Source organism: Glandiceps talaboti, chromosome 11, assembly GCF_964340395.1.
Source record: "Glandiceps talaboti chromosome 11, keGlaTala1.1, whole genome shotgun sequence".
NCBI lineage: Eukaryota > Metazoa > Hemichordata > Enteropneusta > Spengelidae > Glandiceps > Glandiceps talaboti.
The window spans coordinates 9086259-9101643 of NC_135559.1; the positions used below are offsets into that span (position 1 = coordinate 9086259).

Here is a 15385-nt window from a genome sequence, read left to right on the forward strand (position 1 = left end):
GTGCGTGCAGGTCTAGCTGGCTGACTGGCTGGTTGTCTGTCTATCTGTCTGTCTGTCTGTCTGTCTGTCTGTCTGTCTGTCTGCCTGCCTGCCTGTCTGTATCTATCTATCTATCTATCTATCTATCTATCTATCTATCTATCTATCTATCTATCTATCTATCTATCTATCTATCTATCTATCTATCTATCTAATATCTAGCTAGTTAGCTAGCTATCGGTATCTATGTAAATGCGACCTTCTACATCGCTGAAATGGTTACAAGTACTCACTGTGGTGATTCCTTCAGTGCATCAGTACAGTGTATAGAAACATTATATACTACGTGCATAACATCTTAGATGAAGACCGCTCAGACGGGCCCTTAGCAAATGGGTAGATGCTATTAATAATTATCACTTTTACCTTATAATACTGCAGGTTGTATCGATGTATCTTCGTCTGTTTGTTTAAGTGTACTGTTCAGACTCAGCGACAAGCTTCGTAATGTCGTGTACGGATGTGTGAACCTACGAATTTATGAATAACGTGCTTTCCCGAACTGAACGTGCGTCTCTGCAAGTCTCTTCTGGGAACAACAGACGGATGACGTCATCGCAGAGGTCGCCAATGGCGTAATACAGGTATATCTTGTGCAATAGAACGTCTTGTCCGCTCTCCATGGTCTCACGTGACAACAAAAAATGAATGTTGTAATGGAGCATAAGGTCCCTACTTCATACTTTAAAATCAAGCACGCTATGTGACATTTGCTGGTTGTCACATTGTGTTTTGTGTCTGCATGACATTTTTGTCAAATTCTTGTCACACGTGTGTTTACCAGGAAATGTGATTAATAAATTTACGTTGTGGTTACAATTTGATGAATCATTTTTCAAAGACAGCGTAATTTACTGTTCTCAGTTCACAGAATGATAGTCTAATGATACATCGCATGTTGGAACTCAATTTGAAATTTTGCCAGGTGGGTAACGTAATCTTCAAAATCACATGAAAACATAGCGTGTTGAATTCCGTTTAATTATTCAGTTTCAGGAAATCCGTTCCATTTACAGTTTGTTCACACCCCTTGATGAGTTTGGAAATACCCACCAGTGGGGTTCAACAAAAGCCTGACTCAGGGAAAGTCCCTTTTACAACGTCACGTGACACATGCAAGGGTGACGTAATCTTATGAATATCACATAAGCTGTATCAGTGCATGGTATGAAACATGTTGAGTAGGTCCATGGAAGTATAACCCACATATATATAAATATATATATATATATATATATATATATATATATATATATATATATATATATATATAATTATATATATATATATATAATAGAAGTAAATCCAAACAAACACAGAACCATGGTATTTAGCGTTGTCATGGAAAGTTTTATTCCTGATAATAGCAATCATTTACAATAATACATTGTAAAGTATCCTACAAACCCATCATCTTGACCTTTTTCCCCATTCAATGTATTATTCACATGTCTCACTCTTAATGACAATAAGCTTACATTTTATTTTGCTGTTAGATTGATGATAGATTAATTTTGATAAAGTGATATTCTTTAAAATTCATGCAAGAAATGCGGACAATAGTATTTAAAGGGGCACAAGCTGAGTTTATACGGTTTTGAGATGTAATCTTTTTCAGCATATTAAAAGGTATTCACATTATTCTACTTACTGATGTATACTTAGTCATCACTTGCAATTGACTGAACCTTGTATGAGGATGTAACTTATAAATGATCTAATTTATCATATGTAATACCAGAACGCAATTGTAATGTTATAGAAGTCATGTAGCGACATTAACATTATACAAGAAAGGTTTAATCAAAAAAAAATTGTATGTGATTAAAAATCTTATAAACTCTGTCTGTGCCACTTTAATGAGCATACCGTGTGGCGGCCATATTGGATTTTACGAAAATTTAAAACTGACACTTGGCAATAGCGCGCCATTTTCTACATAATACTGTTTGGTAAGTTGTTCCTCTATAAAAGAGAAGAGTTTTTGTTACTATATCAGCCTTTTTTTCAGTATTTATTCAGTACAAAAACTACTTGAATCTTCGATTAGTTTCGGAGTTTTTTCCTTAAGACGCTTTTTTTCCCAACACTTTTAATTTGATTGTTTGATTATTCTTGTTGTAGACACAGCTTTGCAAAAATTGCAGTTTTCCGTTCCTCAATACACATGTCCGTCTGTTAAAGAGTTACTTATAGAGGTAGTATAGTATAGAATGTGATGATATGGATATATTATAGAGATTTATCTCAAGAAATTGGCAAAAATACATTACTACTTTTATAACCGGATTACAGAGCAAGATGTAACGATGTAAACTCCAATTCCAATATAAATGGGATTAAGAAAATAGTATGTTCCATTCAAAAGATGCTTTCATAGCAACATAAAATTGCTTTACTATTAGCATGCATATATTTCAACTCTCAGAGAAATATGCTTATACCATGTCTCGGCTACAAATCGAACATAGCGGGCTGTGAATGACTTCTCGTTGAGGGCGTGAGACATGATAGTGGATTTGTCCGAATTTCCTCTAAAGATCTGAAAAGGGTAAATACAGCAAACTATGGATTTAGTGCTTCCTGGCTGTTATTTTCATCTAGTTCTGGTGTGGCCAAATCTCAGTTTGTCTTAACGTACGAGTATATTTGATATTCAAATGTTTCGTTACTCATCGTAAGGGCAACTAGCTCACACTAGCTCACTTAAACTGTGACATCACTAATATCAACAGCTATATAGCATACGATAAATTTATGTACAATTTAATATATGGTTCTGAGTCAAATCTAAATCGAGTCCAATGTGGCAAACTCCAGATCTCAGCACTGCTAGTAGTAGTCTATCAGCTAGACCTCGGATGTTCTTCCGATAAAATACGACACACAGCCGAACAACGCTATCGAGGATGTTCGGGCAGGCCCTCACATGCGAACTTCGTTCGCTTATAGTTATAGTATCGAAAGAAAGCCCGAACGTCTAGCAGCAAGACTATGCTAGTAGTAGTATCACAACCAAAACTAGCGCGTAAGTGATATTGGTAATTTTTTTCTTAGAAAATATTAATACGTTATCGGCTAATTGCTACATTGTAGGTTGCTTTGATACATTATAGGTAATTTGTTACTTCATTATCAGGCTGATACATTATTGATTGGTTGCTACATTATCGGTTAAAACAGACCTCACTTCCGGTCTAAAGGCTGTATTCAAACAGCACTCCTAGTGGCCAAACTATAGAATCGTTCGTTTTTCTGCACACCGAAATATAGCGTATTGTCGTGTGTCAACCAATGAGTTACTGTATTTCAAAGTCGCAATCCACGGCCTCTTTTACGGCACCGTCCAGTACGTGCCACCCTACCAGAGGGCACGTTATTTGCTATTCCGTAGTAAGGTGGAAGAAATAACAGCTCTGGTTTGCGAGAATGAGTTCTTTAGACAGCAGTCTTACCTTTGCAATTCCACTGTCCTCAAGTACTGTGTGCCATGTACTACCATCACCATAGCTCAGCTTGTACGAAGTTACCCATTGACTGCCATCTCCACGACCCTAATGAATAGCACAAAACAACAAAAATACATATAGCAACAAAATAACATTTATAAGCTTATTAATGAATAACATCATTGCATGAAGGGAGATATAGAAACGTCGAAATCATTTGGAATTTATTTTCAAAAGTGACTATATATATATATATATATAACTGTACAATGTGAACATCAGTATTTCAATAATTGTAAATATTGTGTTCATGGAATTTGTTTTAAAACCTGCACTAGCTGAAACTGTGACATTGTATCTCTTAATTAGTGGTCAATGTCATCCACTGTAGGTAGTGTAGTGACATGTTTTAATAATCTATGTTAGCAACAGCTTAGTTTTGAATCTGTCACCACAGTTAACCGTAATAGTTGTAACTGAAAAAAAATCATTTTCAATCAAACAACTACAATATATTCAATGTAAATTGTCAAAATACCAATAATTAGATATTGCACATGTTAATCAATTAATGTTAATATTATACATAATTAGTTGTAATCGGTTGAAATCGTGATCGCCGTTGAGGGCGCTGATTTTAGAGAATGCACCCAAAATTGATTTGATTTGATTTATCATGTATACAGCTACAAAAAATACGCTTACCCACAGGAGAGGTAATACTGTTCAAGGAATACGAAATTACGAGTACGTTTATTGTACTAACAAAACATTTTCAATAAAAAACGTTCTAGTTACAGCATCTGTTGCTTTAACGAATTTGTCGTATTATATCTATTTGATATCCGATAGAAATTTATTCAAGTTTCAAAAACTAGAGACAGAAACATTCATTTTATTCTCACCTGGGTTGCCACTTTGGTGACCTTTCTGGAATCTATCAAGTCAACCTGAAGCCATTGTCCAATTGAATTTTTGTCTGCGCTCCAACAATCTGCGCCTGACCCAGAAAAGTTCAGGCGTCCACGTTCCGGCTGATAAGTAGTAGTATGGGCTGATCTGGTACTGCTAGCTGTAATCTGAGAATCTTTTATTTGTCCACTTTCCATACCAACAGGATTACTTACGCAGTCTAAAACAATTAACAATTTCGAGAAGAAAATGTTACATTTTTACTATAATCAAAACCAGTCCCACTTGCTAGATAGATTGACAAATTATGTCAATCTATTATGTATGTATGTATGTATGTATGTATGTATGTATGTATGTATGTATGTATGTATGTGTGTATGTGTGTATGTGTGTATGTATGTATGTATGTATGTATGTATGTATATGTATGTATGTATGTATGTATGTATGTATGTATGTATGTATGTATGTATGTATGTATGTATGTATGTATGTATAATGATAATTAGACACACTCACTGATATCGTCTCCTTTTTCACAAATGAAGCCAATTATTTGGGAGCATTCAACGTCATTCCATTTTCCGACCACGTTGGTAGATAGTTCTACACAGTGTTGACTATTTCTAGCATTATCAGGTTCTCCAGAATTCCAGTTTCTGTAAGTAGACTTAACGACATACACAGAACGGTGTATTCATTACACTGCACTGAATATCCACATTTCACAACTCTAAAATCCTAAATATTGTCGTCTGCCTCGCGAGATCAGTCTAAAATAATATTATTCCGGTATAGTTTCTAGTTGTGTGCTACATTCTGATCTGTCTATCCGTTCCGGACGCCATTTTTGTTTAACCATAACCAAATTCAACTATGACCATCGCGCAAGGGCGAGCTATGGTCTATGAACAATTTCAGAGTCCATAATCTTTACCTTGTTGTCATCTTTCTATTTGTCAAATTTAGATCTAAATAAGCGCGATCTAAATAATCTAAGGCAACAATGATATCAGACAATTAGTTAGTAGCCACTAATGGTTTTTTCGATGTTGAGCCAAGTAAAATACGAGTCGGAGACGAGTAGTGACAAAATCCTTAGTTGGCCCATACTTTGTTTCCAGAATGTAGACAAAAAAATATTTGGGAATAATGTAATTATACTTATTTATAAATACCCAAATATAATTATGACTTGTATATGTAAATATCCATTGTATTATTTATGAAAAATGATGACTATGATGACGATTCCTAACGTTTTGAGTCATATTTCGAACACCGCAAAATCTATGACGTAGATGCACTTTTGAATGACGTAGAACGACTATCTTTTGTTGGAATGCTCTCAACATAATTTGTGTATGGAATAACAACAAATTTGAAAATACCTCTTGACCATTGTCCCACACGAAATGGTTTTCACGAGCTAGGTCAGTAAGTCCAGTCCACAATGGATATTTATCACAAATAAATTCTGGATGAAATAAAAGTGAGTAAAATTAATCAATTGAAATAAAATAGAAGGGGTGCATTGGTGTCGTCCAGTCTAACCCAAATCAAGATATATGTTGGCAAGTGTTGATGGAAGGTGAGGTCGTTGTGAGGTTCATTTGATGTCTGCAAGGTGCCATGTTAGTTCCTTTTAACTTAGACAGCATATAACAAGAAACTGCATTCGTCGAATCTTGCTATGTATAAATATAGCATGGGCCTGTCTTATAGCTATTAATATAAATCCAACAGTGCGAGTGAACAGTAATCTGCAACGAGCTGTATATAACTTTAGATCTTCTTTTTGACAACAGCAATAATAAACAAAACGGATCACTCCACTGTCTATAAGCAATTAAAAATGTCCTATTGTATACCAACCTTCCAAAAACAAATTTTCTTCAGCATGGTCGATTGCCACAAGATGACTTCCACTCAACTCACAAAGGGTGCTAGCCTCGTGGTAGGTGTAGTGTTGGTATTGGTTTATATAGTAACAACTATTACCAAATTCAATCCATTCAGAATCACATTTGCTGCCTTCGAAACAAGGGAAACAAGCATTTTAATATCATAATATTTATAATTATATTCAAAATTGTAATGTTGAAATGCACACATACATACATACACATACACATACACAGTCATACATATATACATACATACATACATACATACATACATACATACATACATACATACACAAACACACACACACACACATACATACATACATACATACATACATACATACATACATACATACATACATACATACATACAAACAAACATAGACACACACACACGCACTCACGCACGCACACACACACATACATACACACATACATACATACATACATACATACATACATACATACATACATACATACATACATACATACACACATACATACATACATACATACATACATACACACATACACACACACACATACACACATACATACATACATACATACACACATACATACATACATACATACATACATACATACATACATATATACATGTAAACTCGTTTTGGAACTATTTAATGAGCTGGGCTGTCCTGACACGATATAGGAAATTAACATACCTGTTGACAACGTCACGGTTACAGATAGTAGATAGAATACAACAATAAACCTCATATTGTCAAGAAATGTAATGATGAAACAGTGGATAGACCTGTGAAGAATCGGATAGCATGATGATATATATGTTGATACAACAGAAACAAGGAAAGTTAAAAACTAACCATTGTCTTGTTCGTCAAAATTTCTACTAACATCTCTGCGGTTTGTACGTACGTGTGACACGACAAAAAACGAATCTTAAGGGCGAAATCAATAATTCAATGTTGGATAAACCCCCCCCCCCCCCCTAAATTCTTAAGTTAGGCCACAGACCACCACCCCTAACTAATTTGGGCAAAATTGGAAAATATTAGACGGCACAATCAACTTCAAATCAGTATGTAATAATATAGTGAGGATATAGTTCTCTTTTTTGACACTTTACTTTATTTTAGCGCCATGCATTTACTATTGCGAAAATTCTAAATTTCACATAGGAATATTTGTATATGGGGGTACAAAACAGATCCATTAAGAGCAAAATCATTTTTGTAGGATGAGAACTAAAATGGCACAATCCCACCGCCACCCCTACCCCCAAAATAAAAGAATTTAGTGGGTTTTTTTTATCCTATATTGAACTATTGATCCTGCCCCTTACTAAGTATCACCTGGCTACAAAAGTCCTTCAACAACTGCTTCTTTTCATCGCCGTCTTTAAAATGAAACAAATCTTGTCAAAATATCCTACCTGTGTATCACCACCTGTTACAGCCCAAATCGTCGAATGTATTTTCAACATTTTGTCAGTCCTTTTATAGTAATCTGTTTCTAAATCCAAATGAATGACGTGGCAAATTCGTGAAATTGTGTCTGTTTACTTGATCAAATAGATCTAAAGTCGTACTCTCACTAAATGTCACCAATATTATAAGTTGTTAATTATTAAAATTGTCGCATCCCCACCCATCCGGCCATATCTCGAAACCATGGCTATGCAAGGTCATGCAAGAAACTAAATGACAGCGTTTACAGCTAAAATGGTGTAGGGTTGGTGTTTCAGTCATACAACCTGACAATTGTTACTCACCCTCAGACAACTTCTAATGCAAAAGGAATAATTACATAGGTGCCGTTCACAGTGAAGATGCAGATGTAGTCAAGTTTAAATATTGATTATCAGTTAGAAAATAAACAACTGCAGCCATTAAAATCACCAAGTCCATGTGTAACGTTTTCATTAGAAGCCTGTTTTTACTGCACTGTGAGAGAATAGCAATGCTTACCAGTGTTCAATGTGATTGGGTAATGGATCCTACTATGTTTATTGTATCTGTTATTGTTAGTCTAGAGTTGAAATATGTCTAGCTCTGTGTCAAAAACGTAATGTCCCATGAGTGAAACACCAAGCCGACATCATTTTTTTAGAGCTGTAATAGTGTAAGATTATATGCATAAAACACAAGAAATAGTCATAGATAGATAGATAGATAGATATATAGATAGATAGACAGACAGACAGACATTAGCTTATCTATATGTGTCTGTGTGTGTCGTTGTGTGGGTACAGAAAAAATAAAATGGACAGTAAAAATCGTAACACTGCTACATTCATTTCGTACGTATAATACGTCCGTCTGTCAGTAAATTCGTGCGTGATGCGCACGCACACATGCACACACACGTGCACACACACACACACACGTACGTATGTACTTACGTACATACATACATACATACATACATACATACATACACACACACACATACATACATACATACATACATACATACATACATACATATATACATATGCACACACACACACACATCCTTACATACATCCATACATACATACATACATACATACATACATACATACATACATACATACATACATACATACACAAATAAATAAATACACAAATAAATAAATACATACATACATACATACATACATACATACATACATACATACATACATAGTCCGTGTAGGAAACAAGTTAGTACAGGGTGACTCCGGATGAAACAAAAATAGACTTGTACCAGTATTACTATGTTTGGTTAATGTATTTTGATCTTGGGATAGTAGAAATCAAATTACTGGTTGTAATTAATCAATGTGCATAATATTGTTATTGCTCTTGGCATTATTTTTGTAATTTAATTTAAAATTGTTTAATAATAACATATGTCTATGAATCACCATTTTTGTCTGTTCAGAAATCATTATTTAATGTCCGAAAAAACCATGCTGGAGTTTTGTTAAGAGGAATACCACTCTGCTAAAATAAAGGTATTTCCATAAACTTTGGGTCCCGGAGAGTCATTTCATCATTTAACACTACTTAATATAATTCATATAATTGCCAAGAAACCCTAAATTGAAACCTTTTTCACCTTTGCTGTTCATGGAATGCTCAAGTGTTGCCTCATGGGTATTACCAGAGGTATATAGATTAGATGAACAATGAATGTTCATGATTTTATGTACAGGTAATTAGCACTTAAAGCTGATATATATCACACACCCTGAACACTATTGAATCACCAGTGAATAAACTATTTTGTGTAGCTATACACACATGATTATATAGTCTCAGTTACCAAGACTCCTGCCACTGGGGGCTCTGCCCATGAGACCACCCCAAATGAAAGTCTGGGGAAATGAGATTTCAACTCGCCCACACAGGAAGTAGCCTCTGGAGCAGTGCATTATGGGGAGTACTTCACGTCCAACATTACAGGCTAAATGATTTGGCTACCTTGCTTGGAAGAAATGTACTGACTTCAATAGCGAGGTAGTTGGAATCTCATTTCCCAAGACTCTCATTTGGGGTGGTCTCACAGGCAGAGCCCCCAGTGGTGAGAGGCTGGGTAATGGAGACCAATAATTATATATTGAATCCTATCAAATTGTCTGCGCCTTTAAATGAGCAGCCCTAATGTGACCACGGTTTCAACATGTTACTGTACCTCTAATTAACATGTGCAGTGTCTAACTATGGGTATTTTAACAATATTCAGTGAAGATATTTTTGTTTGTCTGATAGACAACATAATAATTCCAGTTACAGCCAGTACAGATTTAAGAGTCATGTTTTGGTGGTGATGTCTGATGATTTCTATTGTATAAGAACCATACAAGAATAATTGTATATTCACAATTAGCACATTCCTATGCAAAAAATGTATCACAATAAACAAACTTTTACAAACACACACAATTTTATTCATCACATTTCAATCATTTTTTTTTATCTGAAAACAATCAGATCTGATCTAGGTTGGGAAAAAGATTATAAAAAGTAACATTCCAAGTTTCCCAAAATGTGTATCTTTAAAGTGGCCATATGGATGAGAATTGGTCATTTATTTTGGATTTTGAAATTTTCAAATAATTTCATCATGGCTTCCTACTTGAAATAACATAGGCCTAGTCTGTGTTTGTAACTCAATATATTACAAAAGGGTATAGAAAAAATGTGCACAATGTTTGTTATTGTACATACAATAACAAACATTTTACATATTTATTAATCTTCTGCAAATTATTGAGTTACAAACAATGACTTGGCATATGTCTCATTGATTTTTCAAGTAGGAAGCCATGATCAAATTGTTTTATAAATTAAAAATCCAAAATAAATATCCAATCCTCATCCATATGGTCACGTTAAGAACCCTGACTAATACTTGATGAATCATAAGCGTACTTTTGATTTGTTTTTTTAATAAGATTAAAAAAGATGTGACAAAGATGAAATACTGTAAACTGGATTACTTAATGAATAATACACACAACAGAAGTGCAAAACGTAGCACACAACCTGTTGCTCCATCATCGGCATACATGTCAATTAACCTGGTCTGGTGAGTTGTTAGAAAATCAAACACATATTACTAGTAGCCCCTATGTTTTGTCTGATGAAGTGTATAACAACTCCTGTTATGCATGTTGGTTGTTGTCTTGCACATGACACATCGCATCACCTGTTGTGTGTATAATTCAGTCATGCAGTCTTATTTTCAGAGTCAGTTAGCCAAGCTTCAAATAGTGTTAGACTGTAGAATATGTCTTGCCAAAATTTGCCCTCTGAGGTAGCTAATAGTGCAACACGATATGCTGTATCTTACAGACTACTTATTGGTGTTTACTGCAATATTGACCATTGTCTTTTTATATGGTATACACTGTAGAGTACAATTCTCACTATATAAACAGTGAAGTTTTTGTCTTTTTTCTTTCATACGTTGCCGTGATCTTTTGGATGTGAAGTACTCACAAATGTGATTTGATTAATTTGTAACAAATGCAAGTGATAAGTCACATAAAATCAGCACATTGCACAATTCACAAAACTGTAATAAGTATAGTTTACTTACATTAAGGTGACATATTCGGTGTCCAGTTTTACAGTATCTCTCTTTAAGACAAGTATCACTTATGATTTGTATGTAGTACTGAGCTTAAGAATATGAAGTCTACATTTTATTCAAATTTTCTGTCATTGTCTTATTTACATGACGTTTATCTTTTTGTATTATTCTCTCCCTATATTTCTAAAATCTCCTGATTAAATCATTCGAAAACCCTGTTTAAGCAAACACCCAAGTGGTTGTGTAGAACTTGTAATTTTATGTAAATTATGATAATTACAAAATACACAAATAAAATAACAATCCTTGTGCTATATGCAGTGCAATTGTGTGTAGTGGTGAAAATTTACTAAAAGTCCATAGAGTTTTGAATATATTTAACGTGAAAATTTGCTACAGATACACAAATATAATTTCTATTTTCAAGCTGTTAAACAGACTGTAAATGTACACTGCAGCATTTTACAACTAAATATTCCATATATGGAATAGTATATATTACAAGCAAAACATTTCTCTTTGAAACAAATATTTCCTAATATGGCACAGTCAGCCTCACTTTGAAAAAAACAAGATCCTTATAAGGAATATAAACCTCATTCTCAAACAAACATTTCCTATTATGGAACTTCAGCCTCACTTTATAAAAACAACAAATTCCTTTTAGGTAATATACAGCCTCACTCTCAAACATATTTCCTAATATGGCACATTCAAGCTCACTTTCAAAAACACAAGTTCCTTATAAGGAATATATAGCCTCACTCTGATAGGAAGATTTCCTAATATGGAATTACCAGAAATAAAATGATAAAATTGTTACAAGGGAATAAAATGATACAATGACAATTGATTAAGGGGGGAAAAGGATTTAAGGAATCAAATACAATAACGATTAACATCCACATCAGAAATACAAAACTTACCACTCAATTAAAATAAATTCTAGATATAACATTTTAGAAGACAGAGCAACATTTCAAAAAGTACACAAAAGGTATGAGATTTACAACACTTGTTATATTCATGGTCTTTATGATAAAGTGACACAGTCTAAAACATATGAGTTGCATTAATAGAGCTGCTCTGACAAGATCACTTCTGATAAGCGTAAGAGTGAAACAAATTAAAACTACTATTGTGACATGTTGACTTTAAAAGAAAACTCAAGTCAGACATATTGCTGCCTTTAGAACACTTCTGTTGATGATTACTGCTATCAACTTACAGGAAAAGGCCAGTCAGACTTATTTAGAACCCTTATATAGATTTGTGCCATTCAACTTGTATATGATTTCAGGTGATAAAAAAGCACCTTGGTGACTTGGTACTAGTAGACATCTATTACCCCAAGGGCTGTTATGTAGCAACTATTTTTCCAAGGCTAAAATCCAAGGGAAATAGTTCTACATAACAGCATGAGGGATAATATGACCTCTATCTACTAGTGCCTAAATAAGGCAAGGCAATATGTGCTTTATAACACATCACATCTCAGGCATGCATTCTTTCCATAGTCAAAGCAAATCCCTGACAAGACTTCCATACTACATGAATAGTGCCCAAGGGAAAATAGAACATGACAAGTGCTCCTATATGCAAATTAAGGCCACTATAGGTCAAAGGTCAATATCTTGTGGTACAATCCAAGCCAACCACTGAAGGCTATATGAAAATGATGTGCTATAAAATCTTAATATTACTTGCCACAATAATAGTTTTAGTTTGTGTCTGCCTTGGCTTGTCAAAACCAAAGATGTCACAGTCGTATTTGTGAATGTCTCACTGACTCTGCTCCCTGAAGCATGTGTATTCATTATTGCATCCTTGTAACAATAACTCACATTGATGCTCCTGTTATATAATTAGCTATGAATAAAAATGTTAGAAATTTGACAAAAAATACTCAACTGTGCCCCTTTAAGTGTTGATAAGAATAAATGCAAATGTGAATTACATTATGCACATTAAATCCCAAACATATGTATATTTCAGTTAGATACAACAATTAATGGTCAAAGATTTAATTTTTTTTGAGAACATTTTTTTCTCGTATTATTACACCTTACTGAGCCAAAAATTAGAGTGTATTACTAGTACACCGTCGCAACAAATTGAAATGTTTACTGTTCTAAAATCAGTACCAAACTTTGCTTTTCACAGCTATTGCTTAATTGATAATTTCCCCGATTTCAACAAATAATACAATCCCTTTTTTTCAACCGATGGGAATAAAAATAAAAGGATATAAGCTTGAATCTTGACGTACAAAAAATAATATTCAGACCCCTCCCATGTATGTTTAAAATTTGGTACCGATAGGGTCAAAAATGCTAAATTATAATCATAGGCCTGGTTTTAAATACCCTTTCAACTGATATAGTCCTGGTTTACATACATACCATGGAGATAGGAGTCCTTCTACCTCCAAGCACACACCAAGCTATTTTACCCTGTCATAATTAATAGTCCAACTAACTTATTGATACCAATGTAACTACAAGAAGCTGGTTACCATACAAGTAAATAGCCTAAAGACTTGTTGTTGACTTTCTAATCTAGTGATCAGTTATCCAATGCCTAGAATAGTGCTAAGAGTTTTGTAATCTAACCGAACATAAGATTACAAGTTTAGCAAAAGCTCAGATATGTCTCAATGCTTCCTGTGATATTGAATCATTTATTTATTCTGTCTAGCTCAATGAGAAATCATGAACCAAAAGTTGTTCATGCAAATGAGTAAACTCCGAACTGTAATAATGACGTAAACATTGTATAAGTAGCATCCTGAGCTGACAAATATACCATATTTGGACATAAATATACCATATTTGGATATTATGTAACTACCCCAATAAACACTAACTAATCATCGGCAGCATTCTGTGATTAACTAACAAAGACATGATGGTAATAACTGTTGAATTTGAAATTTCATCTTGGGACCTCATTGCGCCAGATGTAAATAAAGATCTTGTCAATTAGATGCACAGATAACACTAGCATATGAATATAGTTATTAATTCAAACATCTGATCACACTTCCATTGATAGTAATTATATAGTATAATACTGACAACATCTCACAAAGTGGGTAGATTGAAAACCCAATAGGAATGTGTTCACGTTTACAGACTGATGCTTCATGAAAGTAAAATAATGATGACACAATGCTACATAGGTGTTGGATATGTTTGCTAGATTAGAAAGCCACCAGTCAGTCTTTCGGGTAAAAAAATGACTATAAAAAGTACTGTTAATGGTTATTCTCTAAACGGTAAATTCATATAATTATCACTGAGTAGTGACAATCTGCGGAGCACCACCACCAACAACAAATTTCTAGTCTAGGAATTTTCTAAACCATACATATTATTCATAAACTTGGACTGATAATATGATAACTGTTAAAGTGTTCAGAATATTCTAATAATATGGTAATTGTTAAAGTGTTCAGAACATTCTGGTTTGAAATGCCCATTATTCAAATAATTCTGTGAAATATTATGCCCATATGTTAATTAAAGTGGCCATATGGATGAGGATTGGGTATTTCTTTTGGATTTTTAATTTATAAAACAATTTTATCATTGATTCCAACTTGAAGAAACAACATAGACCAAGTCTGTGTTTGTAACTCAATAATGTGCAAAAAGCTAAAAAATTGTGTAAATAGTTTGTTATTCTAAGTACAATAACAAACATTTTACACATCAGTCTTTAGAAATTTGTGTGTCACATTGTTTTTTCAAGTAGGAAGCCATGATAAAATTAAAAATCGAAAATAAATACCCAATCCTCATCCACATGACCACTTTAAGTTGCAGTGTATTACAGTATATAATGATATGAGCAGACATTATATTTTCTGTTCTTAAATATTAAACTTGTAGACACTGTTGGGTCATTTTGGATCTTTAAATTACCAAATTTTCTGTTTTTTGTTTTCCAAGAATATTTCACTTATTATAGATATTTCTGATATGAATTTAGATAGAGTATAACTTCACTTGACACATTTTATGATAA

The 15385-nt window shown here is 33.8% G+C and overlaps 1 protein-coding gene across 1 annotated transcript; it reads right to left on the reverse strand.

Moving 5' to 3' along the window:
• Positions 1-2440: 2440 nt before the first annotated feature.
• LOC144442772 (lactadherin-like) lies at positions 2441-5351 on the reverse strand. Its single transcript, XM_078132145.1, has 5 exons — positions 5341-5351; positions 4923-5062; positions 4394-4620; positions 3495-3593; positions 2441-2581 (listed from the first exon to the last, which is right to left on the reverse strand). Exons 1-5 carry the CDS (start codon positions 5349-5351, stop codon positions 2441-2443), a joined length of 618 nt encoding a protein of 205 aa, XP_077988271.1.
• Positions 5352-15385: the final 10034 nt, after the last annotated feature.

What these genes read in the sequence shown, in the direction of transcription:
- LOC144442772 (XM_078132145.1), bottom strand. An exon ending in TGAAAAAGGAGACGATATCA is followed by an intron (nt 4,621 to 4,922) that starts GTGAGTGTGTCT and finishes TAATTGTTTTAG; the next exon opens with ACTGCGTAAGTAATCCTGTT. An exon ending in TCACCAAAGTGGCAACCCAG is followed by an intron (nt 3,594 to 4,393) that starts GTGAGAATAAAA and finishes GCTATTCATTAG; the next exon opens with GGTCGTGGAGATGGCAGTCA.